General features: G+C 44.5%; 1 protein-coding gene across 3 annotated transcripts in view; it reads left to right on the top strand.

Annotated features, from left to right (window-relative positions):
* Positions 1-21,482, top strand: part of FAM241A (family with sequence similarity 241 member A) — a 273,884-nt gene extending 252,402 nt beyond the window's left edge. The window contains exons 1-2 of one of the 3 annotated variants that reach the window (XM_035325017.1): positions 7,633-7,836; positions 17,691-21,482. In XM_035325017.1, the coding sequence (XP_035180908.1) occupies positions 7,744-7,836; positions 17,691-17,936 (339 nt within the window). In that variant the 5' untranslated portion in view covers positions 7,633-7,743 and the 3' untranslated portion in view covers positions 17,937-21,482. Of the gene's footprint in view, positions 1-7,632; positions 7,837-16,910; positions 17,184-17,690 lie in introns of those variants that run through there. The other 2 variants (XM_035325016.1, XM_035325018.1) reach the window with 2 other exon arrangements.
* Positions 21,483-23,190: the final 1,708 nt, after the last annotated feature.

Genomic DNA, 23,190 nt, shown 5'->3' with positions numbered 1-23,190 from the left:
AAAAAGAGAGAGAAGGCAAAAAATCCTGGGGTATTTTACAAGCTAGAAGGGCTCGGTTAATTTTTTCATGAACTATACCAGCTATTGATAATGAGAAGATAAGTTATCTGGGTATGGTAATTTTTTCATTGCATGTAAGTACAACCGCTAGTGAAGCTGAATCGTGATCTCTGAGTTGCTCTTAAATACTTAAGAGCTGTTTCTCTATTGTAAGCCCATGGTAAACTTTTATACTAGCTCCTCGGCACCAATGTGGAAGGAAAAACGAAGTAAAAAAATAGTAGGCATTTCAAAGCAGAATTCATGCAGTATTCTCAGTGTCGGAATAGGTAATATTTAAGCCAGTTTGCTCAGGAGATGAGGAACCAAAGGCTTGACAGCCATGACAAACTCAATTATTTGGGATTTCTTTGTTGTCATTTTGTTGTTGTTGTTTCTTTTTCCTTTATATTTCTGAGTTTCTCCTTTCCCACTTACTGTGTTTGTCTTTTGTTGCCCTGAGGAGAAACTGTAGTGGCAATAGTAACTTCTTTGCATTTCTTTAATTAAATTCTGGAAAGCAGCAGATGCTTACATTCGCAGTCTCCCTTACCCATCCTAAAGTACAAAGGAGTTAATCATACAGTGGGCTTTGGTTGACTCTGAACCCAGGCTGGGGTAGCGTTAATTCAGTCATGCCATTTAGTTAAAGTATAGCCTCCCATCACAACAGGTCTCTGCAGCATTGTTCTGCGTTGTCTTTTCATTCCAGTAGAGAAATCTGAATTTTTGGTTCTCTCTGTAGTTTGAATTATTAAAGGCTTGATCTGTAATAATTTCTTCCTGCCCTTGAGTTAAGTGTTTTAACTTGAGCCTTAGGAAGTGTCTGGTTCGGTCATATTGAAATATAGCTAGGGCTTGGAAACAGCAGCAGAATTTCAAAGTTCATACTACTTTTAACCAGATTCAAAGGTTATTTAGGTACCCCAAAACCAGACTCTAAGGTTACTTATGTGCCCAAATATACGAATAGGCATTCCCAGGAATTTTAACAAACATATCTGGCCATTTTTTTAAAATCCTGGTGTGAGATTATTTGCATCCTGTGATGTCTAAACCATGTCTTTCCAGGGGTCCTGCAGCATTATGCCAGACAAATGTTAGGCAGCTATTTTGGCATACGCCCCACAAACAGCCACTGAATTCAGAATCCGTACCTTTCGTAGCAGAAATCTTAGTCCGGTAGTCATCTGGGATGCAGATCACTTCCCAGGTCCATTCTAAGGCTGACCAGAGGAGCTTCTTATCAATTCACCCTTTTGCACCCCTGGGATTCTCCTGGGAAGGAAACGCCAGCACCCAAGGCAGGAGGGACCCCACAGCGCTGTGGCCTGTCCCCCCTTGGGGACTTGGGGATGCACTACACAAGCCACCCCAGTCAGATGAACGTATCCTGCTCGACCTTCCTACCTCACAAGATAGCTGTCAGGTATTCACAAGGATTTGTTCATGGATGAGCTGCAGACCCAGAACTTTGTTTAAATGAATGACTGAAATATTTAAAAAAAAAAAAAAACATTTGAGGAAAACTTGCTATGCCTGGGGACAATTAGGAAACAAGAGAGGTAAAATTCATCAGATAACTTTTCTGTTATGAATTATTCACATAATTTTACTGGAAAACTTAAGTTAGTGTAAGATAAAGATCCTAATTTATCACTCCCTTCCCTGAAGTGTAAGAGTATGTGAGAGCTACAAATAACTAGGCTTTGTTAAAAAAAGATTTATTTTTTTTATTTATTTTAAAGCACATCACGTAGGCCTTCTGAAGTCTTTTACAACTCACTTGGATGAACTTTATCTGATTTTTAGTTATGTTAAATTAGTTACAGAAAATGAAATCGGGGCCATGTAAACTGAAGTCATCACCAAGCATAGCCCTGACTCATCAGGCATAGCTCGAGTCTTACACACATGCACACAGAGCTTTCTCACAGGCTGCTATTGTCAGAAAATAAAATGCCATCTACTGCAGGCAGAGAAAAAAAAAAAAAAAAAGGCCCAGCCAAGCTAAAAGCAAAACACAAATTGTGTGTTTTTCTGGTGTGTTTCCTCCTGGTGTCTGTTGATCTGTCCGCTCTGGGGTGCCTGGAAGCCTCCTTGGTTAGTCATCAGGCCATTCCTCTTCATTTTACCTTGTCTACCTAGTGCTCATATAAATTAATTGCTATTTGTTTAAGAATATCTGGTTACCACAGTTCCTTCTGCTTGCTTAGATACTAAGAATTTTCATCAGGCATTAACAATCTTCCCCAGTTTTAACAAAAAGACCTTTCCTGCCACCACATGCCTAGCATCCCTTGTTTGTTCTGTTGCTGTTTTATAGACTCAAAAACACTTAAAACCATAATTAATTTGCACACATGAGATTCAACATACGCACACACACCCGGTACAGTACCCTAATATTCCGGCCTGTCCTGCTTGCGCTCCAGAAACCACACAAGGTGCAACACTGAGGAAAGCATGGGTCTTCATTTTAGCCTAACAAATTCCACATTACAAGCCCATAGGAAGTGCCCATAGCCTAAACATGCCTGCCTTCAAAATCATAACCACGTTTCATGTAAACACAAAGCGATTGCCCGTGGACGAGGGGAAGCGTAATTAAAGGTTGGGGACAAGATCACAGATCCGTGCTGTGAAGTGCTCAGCACCAGAGCTTCCCTCTCCCCTCTCTCATGCCAAATGTCTCGAGCCATTGCTTCTGTGCCCGTGACTCAAAGCACCAGCCCGGTTTAGTTTCAACAGCACTGTTCGTGGGACTAGGCCAGGAACGATCACAAGCCCCGTATAACACTCAGCCCATATATTTCCACCCAGAGAAGTCTCTGCTCCACAGCAGGAAGAGGTGTGGAAGGGTGGCGGGCCACCAGGGTGGACAAGGAAGGGAGCGGCAGGGAGGGACCCGTGAAAGTGGGGTGGCATACAAATGGGTTTGTGCTGTAAACATGAAGCATCGCATTAGCAACCCATCGGGCTTATTTCAACTTATAGATGAATTGAGAGAACAATTTTATTGCTGTTGAACACAGCAAAAGGGCTGCAAAAAGAAAAGGGTTGTGTGACGAGGGAGAACTGCTGGAAGCACAAAAGCTTTGTGAGTGGCAGCAAGTAGAAAATTGGACTCGTGCTTCAAGTGCCCTGTGGTATATACATGAATAAATACGCTGCTATACGTTTGGACAGCCTATACATTTTCAAAGCACTGTTTGGCCTGCTTTGAGCTTTAGCGGAGTAGTGAATGCTTAAAGGTTCACGGCAGGAAAAAAATCAAATCCCTCTTTTCAAATGGTAGCCAAGAAGAAAGGTTATAAATTGAGAAAGAACAACGTGACTGAAGTAAGCAAAATTAAGGTCAGTTAGTTACGGTTAAAGTTGCACCGGGGTTACCCAGTAACCCTGTGGGTATGCACAATGGGGCCTTGATTTTGCTTAGATCAGTACGGTTAGTGGAGGTAAGTACGGTTCATGCAAGCAGACTGTGCAGAAAATCGGGCTCGTCATCAAGGGTGCTAAATGAACCCAAGTTAACAGAATGAAATAAAAAAGGGAAAATTTAGATTTGACACCAAGAGAGAAGACATTTGTTAGATTTTATATATATATATATACTGTGAAATAATATTCAAGGGAAATGGCAGAATTCACTTGGGACATAAAAAAAAAAAATTAGACTGCTGAATGCATTTGCAAAGATACCGCAGAAAACCAGCCTCCAGCACCTGGGAATGCTCCAGGTGACCTTTTGTAATAGATCTCCATTACTGCTTTGTTTTTCCCTTTCTGAGCCCCCATATATGAGCCCATATGTGTTTTGCTTTGGCCCTCAGATGAGATTGCATGATATACATCAACTATCGGAGAATAGGGATTGCTAATAGGGGCTGAACTTCAATGTCATTTTGTCATTACATGTGGAAGAAAAAGGAACCAAATTAATTGTTTCATTTCATTTTTATTCAGTACACTCTAATATATTTTCATGTTTTGAATTACAATTTCTCCCAGTTCACTTTGTAGCCAGTATGGGAAAAGGCATTTCTTGTATTTCTTAATTTGCTAGAAGGATCTAGGGAAATTACAGATTTTAACAGCTTTACTTCAAAAATCCGTATAAGAGCTACAATGACCACCGTAAGCTGCATGGTCATACTGGACAAATTGTCTGAGAGTTTAGAGAATTTACTTATATTAACATCTGGAATATAAAGTAGATGAAACCCATCAGAGAGTTTGAAATGTTTCATTCATCAGTAAATCCATTATGCTGTACTAAACCACATTGACCCCTTTGCAGTTGGGACAAAAGTTTCCATTACCAGAGGTTTAAAGAACCTCTGTTTTTTCCAAGCCTTTTAGTATTTAGATGAACTCTGGAGTATGGAAAGATTCAGGATTAAACTGTGCGCTCAGCTATCTGAGTGAATCTCATACTGAAGTCAGTTTGATCTGTTAGATGCATATAAAGAGAAAAAAATAGTCTTTTTCTTTCATGAGTCCTTAACCACATACTTATTAGGGGAAGCTAGCTGAGTTGTTGCTGGTAAGAAATGTCAGGTTGCAGGCAGGTCAGAGCTCAGCACATCCCCTGGTTCTTGTCCCAGTCCTTTCCGAGGCCCCTTCCGGGAGTTATTTTCTGTTAAAAATAACCCCAAAGGCCCAGCTGGGTCTGGAGCAGATGCAGGCACACAGGAGTTGTGTAGCTGTTGAATCAGCTAGTGTACGAGGCCCAGTCTGAGGCTGGCTTTAGGTGTTCGTGCTACCTTTATGCCAGCTGAGACAGACGACACACAGTATGTGCTCTGGCATAAGATCTGTGCCAAATTTTAGAATCATAGAATCATAGAATATCCTGAGTTGGAAGGGACCCTTAAGGATCATCAAGTCCAACTCTTGACACCGCACAGGTCTACCCAAAAGTTCAGACCATGTGACTAAGTGCACAGTCCAATCTCTTCTTAAATTCAGACAGGCTCGGTGCAGTGACAACTTCCCTGGGAAGCCTGTTCCAGTGCGCAACCGCCCTCTCTGTGAAGAACCCCCTCCTGATGTCAAGCCTAAATTTCCCCTGCCTCAGCTTAACCCCGTTCCCGCGGGTCCTGTCACTGGTGTTAATGGAGAAAAGGTCTCCTGCCTCTCGACACCCCCTTACGAGGAAGTTGTAGACTGTGATGAGGTCTCCTCTCAGCCTCCTCTTCTCCAGGCTGAACAGGCCCAGTGACCTCAGCCGTTCTTCGTACGTCTTCCCCTCCAGGCCTATCACCATCTTCGTAGCCCTCCTCTGGACACTCTCCAACAGTTTCATGTCCTTTTTATACTGTGGTGCCCAGAACTGCACACAGTACTCGAGGTGAGGCCGCACCAGCGCAGAGTAGAGCGGGACAATCACCTCCCTTGACCTACTAGCGATGCCGTGCTTGATGCACCCCAGGACACGGTTGGCCCTCCTGGCTGCCAGGGCACACTGCTGGCCCATATTCAACTTGCTGTCTACCACGACCCCCAGATCCCTCTCTTCTAGGCTGCTCTCCAGCGTCTCATCGCCCAGTCTGTACATGCAGCCAGGGTTTCCCCGTCCCAGGTGCAGGACCCAGCACTTGCTCTTATTGAACTTCATACGGTTGGTGATCGCCCAGCTCTCCAACCTATCCAGATCTCTCTGCAAGGCCTTTCCACCCTCATTCGAGTCCAAGACTCCTCCAAGTTTGGTGTCATCAGCAAACTTGCTCAAAATACCTTCTATTCCTACATCCAGATCGTTTATAAAAATATTGAAAAGTACCGGCCCTAAAATGGAGCCTTGAGGGACCCCACTAGTGACCGCCCGCCAGCCTGACGCAGCCCCATTTACCATAACCCTTTGGGCCCTGCCCGTTAGCCAATTGCTCACCCATTGTATGATGTTTTTATTTAGCTGTATGGTGGACATTTTGTCCAGTAGGATCCTATGGGAGACCTGTTTGACCTGTTTGAAGCAGCAAGGTATCTCACATCTGCATTACACAGCTATGGCTTTTCAGTCTGGTATTAAGAGGCCTAAAACTGGTTCTCGGCGGCCTTTGATCCCTCCACTGAAATACTGCCCTCGCTCCCAGCGCAGTGCCTGGGCTCAGGCAGCCCCAAATCCCCTATCGCTGGAAGCCAGCAGAAAACTCTCCTGAGGTGTCACTGCAGTGTCTGCTGCTCTTGCCCAAGCACCTACTGTTCGATAGTTAGAGAGCACACACCCGGCTAGAGGGAGTTTTAGTCTGACTCGCTCCAGCGGTTCCCACATCTGGTGGTGCAGAGCGGTGTTTCAGACAGGCCGCTGTGACCGGCCTGTCCCAGCTCTGAGCAAAGCCACAGCATTCAGTCTTCCTCCTGCTGCAAGCACCCATTTCTCCAGAAACCCCATTAATTACAGACTGTCGTGAGGTTCTGACTCTCCTTACTGGCCCCAAATGACAAAGACTCATTCAAGAGGATCTCTCTTTTTCCCTTAGGAGATATGTTGTCTGTTTGACGTGCAGAGTAAGGCATTTTCTGGAATCTACCCGTTAACTTTGTAAGAGCCAGAGAACATAGCGTGCTCGCGGCATTGCCTTTTCTAAGCGTAGTTACCATGAAGGTGAACAGGTTTCTTTGAGGTTGTTAAAGTTGCACAGGCTGTAACAGTGTCTGCATCCCCGTGAGGGCTTCAAAGGCCCTGTTCTTCCCCTGGGCACTGGAGCCTCTGCCCCCAGAGGCGCATGGGGAGCACCCACCCGCTGAGCATCACAAAGAGGCCGCCAAAGGCCAACAGCTGTGGTCAGGAACGGCATAGCTTTTGTGAAATATGGTTAGCTTTGCTTCGCTGCAGAAGCCACGGGAGCATTTTCTTCTGCTGAGGTCAACATGAAGCCAGCAGGGCTTTGGAGAGGTGCGGAGGGACCCATAGCACGAAGCCAGCCAGCAGTTAGAGCACTCCTGGCACACCGCTCGCCGGACCCTGCGAGGCAGCAGGGATCAGAGGCTGTGTGGCAAAGAACAGCTGGGCTTCAGCTTCTTCTAAACGCACACTTCACCATCCACAAACCTGCAGAGGTCTGTGGTGGCCAGAGGCCACCAGCCCAACCCAGGGCGCTGGCAGTTGGCTCGGTGTGCGCACGGGTCCGTGTCTGTACAAAACACAGGCAGCAGCCTGAAGGTGTGACTACACCACAACAGGCCGAGCGGTTCTCTGTGGCGGTTTTGGGTTGACCACAGCTGCCACTGTTCGTTGCCAGCAGTAACGGCAGGAAAAGCAAAAAGCAGGTGGGATTCTTCACAAGCAGCAGCGGGCTCCACACCCAAGGGCCGGAAAGCCATACGAAATTCGGATGAACGCCCGATTTCCACATAATCGCAGGTCGCGCTGGCACCTCAGCTGACTGCCTGTGGAAACCCAGCGGGGCCGGGCTGGGGGGCAGGAATCCCGCTTGTCTCAGGCGGGACGGGGCCAGGACCGGGGCTGGGACTGGGACAGGGACCAGGATTAGTTCTGGGGCTGGGATTGGGACCGCGGCCACCCAGCTCCCGCCCGTGCGGAGCCCAGGCCCAGGCCCGGCCCCGGCCCCGCCCCGCGGCGAGGAGGAGCCGGGAGCGGGCGGCTCCGCTCGGCGCTGCGGGAGGAAGCGCCGTCCTCCGCCTCCTCCTCCTCCTCCTCCTGCTGCTGCTGTTCGGCCACCGCCGCCCCGAGGAGCCATGGGCTCGGCGGCCGAGCTGCTGCCGCCGCCCGGGGAGTGCGAGCGGGAGGCGGCGGAGCCCGCCCGGCACCGGCGGTGCCCAGCGGAGCAGGTCGGTGGTAGCGGGGCTGGGGCTGCGGGGGGCTGCGCGGGGCTAGGACCGACACCCACCCCCCCAACACCCACCCCCCGAGAGTCAGCCACCCCCCGACACACACACCCTGCCCCGGGACCACCGCTGGGCTCGTTCCGGGGGTGCCGTCCCGGTGCCTGGAGCCCCTGCCGCCCCCTAGAGCAGGGCTCGGCCCCCGGCTCGAAATCACTGTTCTTAATGCACCTTTATTGACGTTTGTGTTTTCTTTTTTAACTTCTATTTTTAATACTTAATTTTAACGAGCTGCTCTAAACCCCTTGAGAATAGCCAAGGGAGAGAAATGCATTATCTCCGGTAATTGCACCGGGGCGAGCAGAGCTGCTGGAGTACATCCTGAACTAACTTTCAGACAGATTCCTTTAATTTGGGAGTTACTTCTGTTGGAAGCCTGTATAGGCTAGCCCTGTCTGCACTGAACCAGAAATGAGCCTTTTCACAGCTAGAAATAGCTTAGCATTTGAAAGCGTCTAGTGGCACTGACGGCCAGAAGCACTCCGCTTCTGGTGGACACAAGGAGAGGTTTTTCTCGGTGGCCGTTCGCACAAGCCTGTGCGCCTTCCTGGTCCCTTCCCCTGGCAAAGGGGCAGAGCAGGAGGACACCTGGGCATGGGGCTGGGCAGGAGATGCCGAGAGGTGCAGCAGTGCCAGCCCTTGAGCGGGATGCAGTGGGAGGTGAGTCAGAAACGCCGCGCGGCTCTGGTGCTGTCTCCTGTCACCAAAGCCACCATCAGGTTGGTCTCGGCTGTCACTACTCCAGGCCTTGGCCCCTCATGAAGCAGGGGAGTCTCCAGGCGCATTGGTGCGGCTGCAGGAGCAGTGTAGCAGGAGGCCATCCAGGCTGGAGAACCGCTTGCCCTGCTGCTAAAAGTGTTTTGAAATGAACTTGGCGAAGGTACTGCTCGAACGGCCAACTTTCCCAAAAGTCGAGGCATCGCATTTGGATAGCCAGGCAGAGATTTTAAATAGGCTGTGAGGTAAAGGGAGGAAATGCTTTCCATTTACTGGAAATGTGCCACTGTTGTTAGAGTGTGTGGTGGTTTTGCTTTTTTTTTTCTGCGTACTGGGGTGCCAGCACTGGGATAAATAATAAACTTGATTTAGGAATTAGGAACATCAATTGCCTTCACTTAAAAATATATAATGAACTATATGAAAACATATATAACCATGGGAATATACTATAAAATAGTAAAAGTAATCATAACTTGTAAATATGAGTATTTCGTTTTTACGTGTATATGGGGAAGGAGAATCTGGAGTTAGCAGTAGCAAGATCTGCTGCAAACTTGGGCTTCAAGAACAGCAGAAAAAGCAGAAAGGCGAAGGTTCTCTTGAAGTAAGTAGACGAGAGCAAATCCTTTGGCCTTTTACGAGGGTTTTTTTTAAGTGATGACCTGGGTCTGGTAACCTAGGGGTTATTTTATTTTTTCCCCATTTCCTCCCAAATGAACTCACTTTGTGTAAGACTCTACCTACTGGTATAATTCTAAAATAATACCTTCCTGATTAGCAGGACAGAAATAATACTATATATATACTCTTTTTTTTTTTTTAATGAGAATAGTCTCTAGGAAATCTATTTATGAAATGCCAAACCCTCTGGTTATAATATTGTATTGAAGCTTATTACAGTAAGGACAGCAAGGACCTGCCTAATGAAGTTAGCGAGAGGTACATTTTTAAAAGACTAAAAGGGTGCGTTCCTAAATGTCGTACATGGCCTATGAAATTCATTACTGCGATAGGCTGCAGAGTTACCTGCTTCAGCGATTAGATTAAAAGCTGAACCAGATGATAATGTGATTAATATTCTTTGTAGGTTTGCATGCAAAGATGAGAATGATTAAACTTTGAGGCACTGCGGAACCAGGGTTGTTTTCTTCCGCCATTCTTTTATTACACTGCTGGTGTGACAATATTGTAAATGTTATCAGGTTAAGCCATGAATTGGGAGTAGAAAGGTGAAATACACAGTGGTTTGTGATAACAAAAGGTGAGGCAAAAGTCCCGCGTTATGGTAGGACGTGAGGTGGCGTTAGCAGCAGTCACAGTGCCTGAGGCATTTATAGGGACTGGGAGGCCAACCTGAGTTGGCTTTCAGTGCAGGTAAATTCCCGTGCTTTAAAAGCAGGGTGAATGAGGGTGGCTGACTTGCTATGACTCCGAACTGTCAGCTGTAACTGATGCTGGTAAAGGCAGGGCACAGGAGACCAGTTTTGTTTTCAGTAGTCTTCTGTCATCAAACTGTTTTGCAGGAGAAAGAAGTTCCATGAATATATATATATACACATATATTTTTCTCATAGATAAACCTGTACTGAGAATGTTCTGTCTAGGCCGTAATGGGTTTACCCTCCTGTAATCTGTTTAAGTTGAAGGCAATGGCAAAATTCCAGGTTTGCTTCACTGAAGCTAAGATTTCCACCTTGAGCTGGTTTAAGATAAACAGAATCCCAAGTGTTGTCAGACAGCTAAGCTAAACCATCCTCCTAGATGGTATCTAAATGTGGAGCTAATATGCGATGTGTGTATTCACACGTAGGTAAATCAGCTTACAGTCACCCTTTTATTAACCTGTGTTTCTGACTTTTTGGGTTGCTTTATTATTTTGAACAGTATTTTATCTCTGTAAATGGAGTATTTTACCTTTTAACAGATGGATTCAGCTTTAGAAGAACTATTATATAAAAAAAATTGGTGTTGCCCATCGAGAATTATGTTGAATATGTACAGATATCTTAGCTGAAGGTTTTCAAGTCCTGAAGTCCAGTATACTGTACCACTAGTATTTCTCCAGGATGGAAAGAATCAGCTGAGACAAAATTAGAGGGTGCTTTCAACAGCATCATGGTCTCTCTCTCAGAAATTTTCCATTGTCCTGTAGCACACTGACTGCACCGCAGATCTATACTCTATTGCCTGGAACTATTAGTTTCAGTCACAAGTCAGCAGGGGACAGGAATGTTTTAAAGTAAACTTGTATGCGTGGCAACTGTGGTGCCAAAGGCTAGAAACTTACTTCTGATTTATTCTACGTCAAGATAAGCTGAAAATTGTAGGCTTTTCCTGCTTGCCCTTGTTGGGATTTGTTTCCAAACGGAAAATAGCAATACCTGGCAGGAAGGGCTTATTCCAAAATTTGTTCTGGATCTCCTAGAGACTTAATTCTATTGCAGAGGTTCATAACGAAGTAATAGCTTTCTAAAAATCGTTATTGGGTTTTCTGAGCGTCGGTAGTGTTTTAAGAAAAAACAAGTTTTCAGATGTACTTGTAGCACCTGCAGTAGGTAGCATAGCATGCTCTGCTTTAACAATATGAAGATCCTACTTTGTTAAAAACAAAAGTATTCTGGAGAAAGAAGCAAACTGAAATGTCTCCTCCCTAGGAGGAAATACTAACCATTGCTGCGTTTCACAAGCCAGAGGATTCATACCAGGCTGACCATACGGCGGACTGCAACCCTTCTGCTGGCTCAAGCAGACTGCTTTGAGCGGGGAAACCTTGATAAAACAAAATCCTGTGGACATTGTTGTTAGGTGCAAGGCAAAGATGGTTGGAAATGACCTTTGGTCTGGTCCCTGAGAGAAATCAGGGCACGGCTGGGATGGGGTCATGGGGACAGCAGGAGTAGTGCCTTCTGCAGCCGAGGGAAGGGCACGGGCAGGCAGCAGCGTCCCGTGCCAGGGGAGGCAGCCTCTCCTCTGACCTCCTGTACGCGTGTTTGGCCGCACCACTCTCATGTTTGCTGCCGAAATAGTAGGGGAGCTAATACATCGCTCTTGCTTCTCTTATGTTGTTGCTTGTTTCTATAGAAACATCTTGTTTCTATTTCGTAAATGGTGTCTAGGTTCTTGCTGTGAAACAAACGTTAACCCAATCTTCATTCTGCAAGTTTTCATTGAAACTCCCTGTTACAGGATGGTAGCGTTATTGATAGCTGTTGTAAAGTAGTTCTAGTATTGAGATTTCCTCTACGTTTGTTGCGTTCCCCCCTCCCTCCACTCTAGGAACAAATTGAACTTTTCCACTTTTTCCAAATTGAACTTTCCCAGTTTTTCCATTGCCTTGTTTTTCATTTGGAAGTGATCTATGACTTTTTTTCCCCCCTCATTTTCTAATCTATTAATATTTTAATATTTACATATCAGGTTAAAGTTAACCTGGAGAAATGAGCCTGGGCTGATGTTCTCCAGACAGTTTAAATGAAGTGTGTTTTCTTAATAGTCTGCTGGCTGAGTGTCAAGATGTTTCTACCACTTAGTTACAAGGTCACACGCTAAGCATTAGTTACGTGCGAGTGAATATCACGCAGGGATGCAGTTTTCTTCCCGCTACAATAGAAGAGGAAGGAAGGAAAAAAAGAAACTTTCCAGTAAAGTTATTTGCCATTCTTGGGCAAATCTCACTTTCAGAAAGTCTGTCCATGGCAGTACACTGGGCAGCCAGCTGCCTGGATATAAGGAAAAATGGGTATTTCATTCCTCCTCGACTTACGTGGCTGGCAACCATCAGATATCAGCAGCTGTGTGCCATGGTTGCACTGCACAGAAGCTGGCCTCTTATTTTGGAGGGAAAGGGAGCTTGTGGTTTGTTCTGGTATAGCCTCTGTCATCTGCTTGCTTTCTTCTCATATTTTTGCGTAAGATTGAGCTCAAAGTTTTTTCAGTTTTACTTGCAGTCTCTGAAGGGAGATGACTTTGTGAAGATGCCTTTTCTGTGCTTTAGTGTCTACCTTTCAAAACTACAGGAGTATTTTTCAGGAGGTACGCTTGTTGCCAAAGCCATGTCTTAGTGACTTTTTTGACACTGAAGTGCCTGTCAGCTGTCAGACACACCACCTGTTCCCTGCAGTAAAAATAGGCACGAGTGGAGGAAAATAGATCGTGAGAACTTAAATACTGCAGAAGAAACTTTTTATGTTTAAAAAAAGTGCAGGTGTATATGTGATAGCGAATTTCTTGATTACAGATTTTTAGTGTTTCGTTCAGATGTTGTTAAGCATATTTGTTACTAAATCCCGAAGGGGGTTCTTTCCTATCTAACATGGAAATAATTGTCTTAAACACACCATCTCTTTTTCTTTTATAACAGTAAATGTGACCGGTTATGATCTGAGGCTTGTTAGAAGCAGTTTGGAGACACTGCTGCTTTTGTGTTTGAGGTGAACTCGATGGATACCTTTTTCCTACTTCCCCCTTTTTTTCTTCTTCCCCACCAGCCCAACAGCATTTTTCCAAACTGTACAAGCTGTTTCACAACCATTTACATCCACAGCACGTGGAGGGCAATTATGTGCCCGGTCCATTAGGCTTCTTTCCCTTCCGTTGTAGAGCTCACATTTGTGTAATGTTCTTTTGGGCAGCTGATGCAAACAACGAGGAGCTGATAGAGTTGAACTCAGCCTGGTGGTGTTGCTTAGCCGAGTGCAGGTGGGAATTTTTCAAGGTGTCCGAGCAACAGAAGGCTCTTCGGACTTCTTCAGTTCATTAATCGTGAGAAATAGGAAGAAGGATGTTACTTGGTTTGTTCTGAATGTTGTACCTTCAGAGTCGTTCCTTACGTTCATCCACTCCATCCTGCTACAGGACAGAGGCTGCTCAGCTTCATCCAATTATTTGACTCAAGTCAGTTATTCGGGATTTTTTTACACGTGTGTGCCCCCCACACAAAACAAACCAGGTATGTTGGGCAGGTGCATGTCCCCTCCAGACCTGTTCCTGACTTGCATCCTCTGAGGGCTCAAGAAGCAATGACATACAGTCTGCAAGTCATCAGTGGTAGGCACTGAGTGAAAAAAGACCTTGGAGTGAGCATGTTACACTTAAGAGGTGCCTTAAAGGATTGTGAAAAGTTCAGTGCTGAATTGATCCTTCTCTCCTAGTGAATGCAGGTGATGCCTTTCAAAGGTGGTTTCCTTGGTGAGGGTTACGTTCTTACAGGACCTCGTGTTTCTCTGCATGAGGTAAGCTCGGGAAAGGCGCTGCTGCCAGACTGATAGCGAACGGCCCCTGCTTGTCATCTGGAAAATGCAGACCTCCCGTGGGCTTTCCTGAACTCCAGCAGCTTGGATTTGAGTGAACGTGATGGAAGTCTGCCGTCAGCTAAGGTAGTGGTCAGCAGACGTATAATATAATTTTGTGGGTTATGCTGATGACAAACGTGACTGGTAAAGCCACCGCCAGATGTTCACTGGGTTCGGTAGGCTGAGCTGACTTCACCTTTTCTGCTGTTTTAAAGCTAGGCCAGAAGAACGTCGTGTTATGTGGGAGGGTTCTTCAGCAGTGCTTGAGGGAATTGGGAGCACACGCTGCGCTGGAGGCTGACAGAGCTCATGCTCAGCATCTGCCCTGCGGGCTCTTCAGAGACTTTTATTCTGAAAAAAATAAAAAGGTCCTTTTCTGGCATCCTGCCTCAGGGAAGGGTTCAACAGGTTCTCCTTAGAGCATCTAAAGCCCTGAGCCATTTGGCTTTAGCATCTGGGTAAAATTTGGTTACAGCGTTCCTGTAGTACGGTTTGTCAGGTTTGGATCTTCAGGTCCTGCCTTTTTGCCAGTAAATTGTGAGAGGCAGTCAACAACAGCTTTACAGCTGAAAATACCGCATTTTGAGCACAGAGGTTTACTTTATAACACCAAAAATCTGAAGAGACAACAGAAAGCGGAGCGTTGCAGATAGTGCCGTGGGCTCGTGACCAGCACTTCCCCTTTCGTTCCACATGAGAACTCTGTTTAATTGTAAATAACTTCAAGTCAAAATAGAAACCAAGCACTAAATATTTGAAAAGGAGAAAACAGAATTATCACAGTATTCATTTGAAAGTGTTTAAGGAATAAAAAATGACAAGGAAACTGAGGCAATGAAGCCATATGTAGCGGCTGTACCGTTGTATAAAGAAATACACTAACGTAATTTGCTTAAGGGGGTTGATGGTCCCATTAAGCCTAAAATAATATCACTTAGGCTTAAAATTAATTTAATTTTAAAAAAATAATAAAAATTATTTTAAATTACAGTAAACAGTAATTCATTACAGCAATTGGATAAGAAACATTAGGTTAGGAAACAAATTCAATCGGCATTTCTAATAGTTTGCTTTTAGCTCCATTCAAGCAGTAGAGTGCCATTCTGTTTTATCCTTCAGGAATAATCCTTTGTATTTAGTGAGGAGGGGAGAGCCGTTGGGAAGACAGTGCTGCTGTTCTCTGTTAGCAGGTATTTGGGGTGTGCATCCATTTGTATCCCTGGTTGCGCTTCTGTTCCCACAGCCCCTCCGAAATTCTTCATTGCTCCTGTATTTCAAGCAGTGAGGAAAGGCAAGCAGGTCACTGAAGAGGAGGTAGATCTCTTACCTCCTGCAGTTTGGCAATAAAGTCTGGCGGTGCCCCCACTTGTTAGCTACCAGGGGAAGAGCTACTGTAAAGCCTTGAGTGCTTGCTTTCCCTGTAGCTGTTGCAGGTAAAGAAATTCCCTCTTTTGCTGTCACACTGAAAATTACCAAGAGAAGAACTAGCTGCAGTGTTGAAAGCTTTTCTAATGCTTTATCGTGAAGTATTGTAACATTCCTGATGCTTGCCCGGATGGTTGTCTTTTAGTTCCACCTCTGAAGAAACCTACGTGTCCAGTATGTAAAATGAATATGCAGTAACGAAGAAAAATATGCCATCTGTGTTTTACAGTGGATCATCTGTTTTCAGTTGCACTTGTTTTTTGCTGAGTTGCCTGAAGCAAGACATACTCAGCATGGATCAGCTGTAGTAGGCTTTGAAATTTTGCAAATTCCCATGATCTTCCTGAAAGTTTTTGTAAGCTATGTAAAATATTTGGAAAAATGTCTTGACACTTGTTCTGTACCTCAGCACGTCCTTTCCAGTCTCCTTGCCTAGAAGCATGCTTCGTGTAATTGCTCTAGGGATTCACGAATCCTCCCTGGTTTGAGAAGGAAAGGTTGTCCAGGTGAAGCGGAGCTGGAGCTCCCCCCACTCACTCTGGGCGAGGCTTCCAGCACGGTGAGGAGTGCTGTCAGTAATCCAGAGCCACAGAAGGGATTTGCTTATTAATTTGGTTTTCCTCTCCTGGTTGCAGTGGCTGCTAGCTTGACGCCTAAGCTACTTCTCAGGCACATGTAGTGGTTTCTCTGCGTGCATGAGATGTTTCTGCCAGGCGTGGTCTCCGTACCACTTGACGAGAGCTGTTTGCTGCTCTCCTTCACCGTCCCAGAGGATGGATGTTTCCTTCCCAACACATCCCTTCTCTTTTCCCTAATTGTTGTGATCAATTCACCACTTAGGCTAATAGTGCAGCGTTTCTACTCTGTCTCCCTGCGCTCCTCGAGGAGAGGAATGAGAGCTGCTGTGAAAATGCCTCATTCCTAGGGCAGCAAACACCCTGCCATTCAGAGCCTGCTCCTGCAAGCCTGGGCTTACTTACCAAAGAGGCTCTACCTTTCCTGGAGAGACTGATGTTGAAACACTGGAATTAAAGAGAAATTAATAGCTGCTTGAATTATTAGCACTATTAAGGGCAAAATGCTGAAAAATGGAGGTTTCATATCCCCTGAGGTGGGGAAAAAATGACCTGTGCTTGAGAAGCAGGCTGAAAAGAGGAAAGGTGGGCGGCTGTCGGTGTGTAACATCAAGCACTGCGATTCTCCAGGGTTAGACTCTTCTGCAGAAACACACAGAAATGGAATACAACACTCCTTACTGTTCAGGCTTCCTGCACCCCTCCCTTTCTGGGATTCAGTGCCAAAGCTTAAACCAAAATCTTTATGAATATGCAAATAAGAAACTACCCAAGCACACACAGCTGAGGGACTGCAGGCTTCTGTTTTGTTTTTTGTTTGTTTGTTTGTTTGTTTCCCCAGTAGCAGCTGTGGTGGTTTGCCCAACCTTCAATTAGTCAGAGGGTTACACATTGTGGCCTGAAGTTTGGCTTAGAAAAAACAGGCACTGGTTGGTTTGCTGCAGGAATGGGAATTCACTTTGTCTTGCTGTCTAACAGAGAGCCCAGTGCTGCTGTGGGGTAGGGTTTCTGTTTCTTACCGAGACTGTGCCGTGTAACCAGGGACGCAGAGTGGCTTTCATCCTTGGAGACGTAACTGAAGATGCACATGTGCTTTGAATCCAGGAGTGGACTAATTGCACGTAGGGTTTACAGGCAATTTGTTGGACCTATTGATCAGCTGACTGAAATATTGATGAGTAGCTGTTGTTTGTGTTTTCATTGCTGCCTAATGGAAGGATTAGCAAACTCATGTTCATCATCTCGAAAGTGTGCTCACCCCGTCATACCCAAACACAAGGCGGTAAGGTTTTGTGCAAAGCATCTCTGGACGCTGGGGAATTACAGAGGGGATTTCAAGCTCTCTAATCTAGTTACAATACACATGTTGAAACAGTGCCTTTGACGCATGGTTTTTGCCGTGAACCATGCTATCTTCATCTAAAGATGTTCTTCTGCCGTGCTGTGAATTTGCCCCATCACTTTTCGTTTTGGGAATGCTGCAGAGCTTTCTCTCCCCCTGCTGTGTTTCCTGGTACCACCACTTTGGTCTGTCTTCCTTTGCCCACCTTGCACTATTTTTTATGCACTATTTTACATGTCCTGAGTTCAGACCAGGCAGTCTCATCCTTCACACTGTACCCAAGTCACAAGCTGCAAAGCCTTTTCAGCTGCTCGATCTGAGGAGTAAATTACAGTGTGTATATCCTATGTTTATGCATTAAATATAAACTGCCGAGCCTTGCTCACATGAATCATCGTAATGTGAACTGATTGTACAACATATTCCTTAATTGTCTTCTATCCGCAGGTCCAACAAGAACAAAGAAACCACACTGCAGAACCCGTAATAGATGATTATAAAAAGATGGGGACTCTCTTCGGCGAACTAAACAAAAGCCTTATCAGAATAGGCTTCACAAGGATGTATTTTGGAGAACGGATAGTAGAACCCGTCATTATTATATTCTTCTGGGTCATGCTCTGGTTCGTTGGCTTACAAGCTCTTGGACTAGTTGCTGTTCTGTGCCTTGTCATTATTTATGTACAACAGTAAGGTTTTACAGATGCCTGTTGGATTTTGTATTTAAACACTGTCACTATCTCGGTGGATTTGTTTGTTTAAGTAAATGGGTGGCACATCAAAAGTTGCAAAGCTTTGAATTGTATTTTGCCAAACTTCTGAGGTTTGGGATGAGGGGAACTAAAATTATCAATTCAAAGCAACGTCAGTGGTTCTACTACAGCTTTGAAGGGCAAAAAAATGAGCCGTTCTTCATATAATGGTGTCCAGAGTAATGTACCCTTTTCTACACCCTTGGGGCCTAAGTCCCGGGACTGGCTTTTATCCCCCACCCTGCAATGTTCTTGTTTTGCATAGTGAAAACTTCCTGTCTGGTTTGAAGAGGGCACTGGATGTGAGTGTCCTGCTTCATTGCCGGGGGGCTGTGTGCTGTTTGTTCTCTGAATCTGCATAATTTGCTAGTTTGTTGCTGAAAAAGTAGGTATACACGAGGGAGGCTTGCTAAGAAACCTCCAATGACAGACGCTCAGAAGATGGACACAGCTTCCTGACATGAAAGCACCTCTGCTTCAGTACAGTTTATACCAAGTTTTCCTCCAGGAAGCAAGCTGTGCCAGAAAAATGCTTTTATACTAATGCTGATGACTTCACACGAGACTTCAGCTGTTGTTTAGGGCTAGGGAGGAATCATAATCCCATTTAGCCAAATGGTCTAATGCAGCTCTGCCTCGGTTTTGGAAATGTGCTCAGCTCCTGCTGCCCTTTTTTTTTTTTTTTAATCTTGCTCTTCCCCTCACACCTCCTTCTGAAGACAAATATTTGGCTAATTCATGGACTTTGCAGGTAGTTAGAACTGCAGTGTTGGGAATTTGCCATTCCAGACAGCGATGCTAGAATATTGTCTGCTTCCTCTGGGGTCCTGCGCGACGTGTCTGAACAACTAGCCAGGGAATCGACAGGCGCTGTTAACACTTCCCTCATCTGCTGCACTGTGCTCCCAACACGAGCGAGAAGATTTGTGTGCATAAGTAAATCAGGCTTGTTTCCTCATGCAGGACAAGAATGTAGTTGAAATCAAGTGGTCATTTTATTCAGCAGTCTTGATTTATTTCCAAAACAGGCAATAAAATGCATATCTGTAAAATGCGTATCTCTAGGTGGGTGTCATGGCCAAGACAAATCTGAGAATAGGATACATATATATATAATATATTCAAAAGTAGGTGCAAAATTCTCCCTGGCTCCCTAGGAGCCACGCCAAGGATGTATTGAGTATTTCAGAGTGAGTTGAATGTGCTCATTTAAAGGAAAATAGTAAAATGAGACAGAATTGTTACTAAATAGGCTACAAGTTTAACATGTGTTGTACATTGCTTTTAGTTGTTGTACATTGCTTTTTAACTTAATTACAAAGTTGACTTCAGAATGAAATTATACAGTTAGTGATATAATATCAGCTGTGAAATTTACAGAAAAACTACTTAAGCTTTTGCAGTCTTTTGTTTTGATTTTTTTCCCTAAACATTTTTATATTAGCAGTGATCAACAACAGATAGTTTTTAGTTGAAAATGCTGAGTCTTTTCCAAAGACCTTTTGAAGTTAAGGGTAGCTCCCTTATGGTCCCAGCCCTGCAGCAGGATTCACAAGGCAGATTTTATGCCAGCATGGATCATTTTGGTTGCTGGGCCCAACTTCCAGGGCCTTTGGCCCCAGTCCTTACAGACTTTCCTGTTGGTGTACTAACTGCTATTTAGTGCTCTGAACTTCAAGGCACTTGGCTTCTTTGAAGTCTTTACATGCCTGAATGCCACCTGTAGAAACGTTTTGGCTGTTCTAATGAGTAGCTGTGTTGGGAGGAGTTGTGTCTCCAGTCCGGATCTGATGACCTTGACTGTGGATCGGGAGGCTCTGGCAGACTGGTGTGACTGCATGGCTGTGGGAAAAGGCCTGGGGCGTGCTTGGATGGCACCTGGTTAAACAGTCACGCTGATGGCAGGGAAGTGTTTGACAACAGAAGGTGATCCTAGATGCAGGGGGTTGTTATTTGCAGCTGCAAGTCCAAAAGCAAACAGCAAGTCAGCAAGTACACGCTGAACTCAGCTGCAGGAAGCTCTGTACTCAAGTGCCTATGGGTAAACTCTGTTTTTTGTTTAAAATCCTTTAGAAAGCAGAACATCTGTTTATACCTTTGCATATTTGTATAGCTGTAACGGTGGTTTTATGTGTATTCTTCTCCTGTATAAGGGCTATTCTACAAAAGCATCTTGTCATTTAAAATAAAATCCTTCCTTTCTTCCCGTAATCAAATTACTGTTCAGAGAAGCTCATCCAATTCCTTTTGTCTTGTGGGAAAGTGTCGATGTGATACCCTCGTTGCAGTAGCACTTGTGTGAAGACACCGTACTGTGACACAGCATGTGGTATTTTCTTGAAGCGTTGACTTTGCTCTGTCTGTAAGGAATGGGGAGCAATGAACCAAGGGTGTGAGTGTTGAGCTGAGGAAATTGTTAATATGCATGTGACCTTCTATTATGTTCATCACTGGCTGTTTTGCTCATGGAGTCATTTCAGTTATTCTTTTTGTGTCTCTATACCTGTGATGTACGGAAACGTAGCTTTTGGACTAAGGTTGTGTACAGTGAATACTTGACATTGTTTCTCTTGTGGGTAATAACGTCTTTCATAGAAGTTCTTAAACTTTTTAAAACCCAGAAGAATAGTTCTCTTAATGGAATTAGGGTGACTGAAAATGAAGAAAACAAGCCTTGCATGGAAGGTGCCCCTCACCTTCCATTGTCTGCCTTTTTGGTTTCATACATTCCATTGTATATAAGAATTTGCATAGTCTTTTTTACTATTATTATTTTTAAAGCTATTGCTGTACTATCTCCCTGCCAGTTGCAGGGAAAGAGGCACAAGGAATAAAGGGGACTGAGATACAGTCAGACCCAAAGAGTGGAAAATGGAATGCAGTGAAGTGATGCTTATATGGATTATAAGAAATCTGATTGTAAACCTGTGCCAAAAGTGAGGAGGAAATGGGTGAACAGTCCTTGCATTGTGTTCTCCCTTCCATCCAAATGTAGTTGTTGGCAGTGGGAGCACCAGGCATTCCAAGAATGTCCCTAGCTAAAAAGCAGAAAGTTCATTTAAAAAAAAAAAAAAAAAAAGTCACTTTTGTCTGTTTATATTGGTATATATGATTATCGGAACTGAAAGTACCTGGGTAGGGACTGTATGAAGGAATTTTGTCCCCTAAATCTACATTAAACCACCAATGATATTTCTGTTGGTCAATGTAACGTATGAAAAGCTTTTTATATGACCTCTGTTTCTTAAAGGATGGACTCTTTGGTACTGTTTCACACCTGTCAAATGCATAAATGTCTGAATTACTGTGTACAGAGAAGAAACTGCGCGAAGGAGAATCTTGGAGGACCCTGTTTGCACTGAGAAATCATCCCATTGCAACTGTCATCTAAAAAGCAAAACTCACGTTTCTTACAAGCTCTGTACTAAATGAATCCTATGGAAAGCACTTTGTTATTCTTTGTAATAAAAAGTCTTGTCAACAGTGAGAACCGAATTCTTTGTGGTTCTTTGTTCAAGGCTGACTCCTCTCAAATCTCACGGTAGGCCCAGATGAAGCAGGGCAGCATTCAAATACATGCAGAAATAGTTCACTTGCAGCTGCTGGAGAATGAGCTGCAGGACAAGAGCTGAATAAACTATGTCTCTGTGGGTGAGTGTACAGCAAGTGATGCTGGAAAGCAAAAATAGAACTAGATGTTAACAACTAATGGCAACGTTGTGGTGTGAAGTAGTTCTTATTTCCTGGCATATCTCTTAACTTTGCACCCAGTGCAGCCCTTGGAAGAACCAAATGTGGTCAGCGATGTAGAAAGTAGTGAAAGTTGCTGTGCCACAAGAAAGCTTGTGAGTTTTCAATTATTTTTTAAATACTTAACATATGGTCCAAAATAAATCCACTTTTAACTTCATTCTTTTTTTCTTCTTTTTCTGCAGCTCAGAAGGATGCTTGTTCTGCCAAGCCCAACAGGCACTTAAGTGTGTTTGTGTTGCTCAGGATGCACAGCGAGTTAAGTGCTATCGGTTTTCTAAAAGTAGCAAAGTTTAATTTTAGTTCTTCAAACTCATATTAGCGGTCATGCATAAAATAAGTTAGACTCGTTGCCGGAATAAATTCAGGCCTTCAGCTTTTTCATTTCCAAAGAATTATCTTTGTCAGCCCTATTATTGGCCATACGCAACTTCACCAGCCCAGCTCTGACTGGCTGCCTAACGTGCTGTCTGTCTACGTTCTGTAGAGGTGGCAGAGAGGGGATTTCAGTATTCTGTTTGATTCTTTTCATCCTGAGCTTTAGGCTGGGCCTTGGGAGCTTATTTCTGAGCCTCTCCACCCTGCCAGAACTGACACGTTCATCCCCTTTCTACTTTTCTTACTTCACTCTGTAGTAAGGTTATTCACAAGAACAGCCCCTCTGTGTGCCAAGGGCTTGGGCTTGTTTCCATCACTCAGTCTCCTTCAAAGTTACCTAGACAGTAATTTTATTTTCAGTTGGATATTTTGTTTGTTTTACAAGGCACCTGCTTAACAGGAAATTGAAGAAAGGATTTTTAAAATATGCATGCATCAGGTAATCTTTTTTTCTTTTCTTTTATTCTTTTTCTGAGCCGTGCTTATCTGTAATTTTAGACAATGGTTTCCAAACTCTGGCTTGCTGTTGCCAAAGGTTCAAAGGAGTGTTGCAAATTCACAGGACAAAGAGCTGTTGGCAGATCGACTCGTGGAATTTGAGAACAGACGGGTCAAGCAGCATGTAGGGATGTTTCAAGCTGGCATAGGCAGGGAGAATGCAAACTTCACTTAACACCTGCCAGCAGCTCAGTTTCTTCTTTCTTCAGACAGTGCTCCCAATTGCATACACAATTACCAATATTCCTTCTGCACTTGCTGTGAAGAAACAGCCTTCATCAGCTCTGCTTTACACAGAGAACCAAAAGGGGAATTGGACTTAAAACAGTGTTCTCGCTTGTGTGTAAGCTTGCAGTGGTTCAAAATTTCAGTCTTGTACCATCCAGGTCATGTTCTTAGGTTCCATGTAGTTTGATGATTTTCCCTAGCCTATGTATTTTTTCCCAGAATTACGGAAGTGAAGCAGCTGAGATCGTATGTCCTTTTCCCCCCAGAAAACTCCCCTTCCACCCTCACATGGGATGTGGGTGTGACTGGATAATGCCATTCTGGTGGCAGGAGCTGCTCTT

Source organism: Oxyura jamaicensis, chromosome 4 (assembly GCF_011077185.1).
Source record: "Oxyura jamaicensis isolate SHBP4307 breed ruddy duck chromosome 4, BPBGC_Ojam_1.0, whole genome shotgun sequence".
Classification (NCBI taxonomy): domain Eukaryota; kingdom Metazoa; phylum Chordata; class Aves; order Anseriformes; family Anatidae; genus Oxyura; species Oxyura jamaicensis.
Note: the sequence above shows the minus strand (reverse complement) of the source record. Positions and strands in the feature narration are given on the sequence as shown.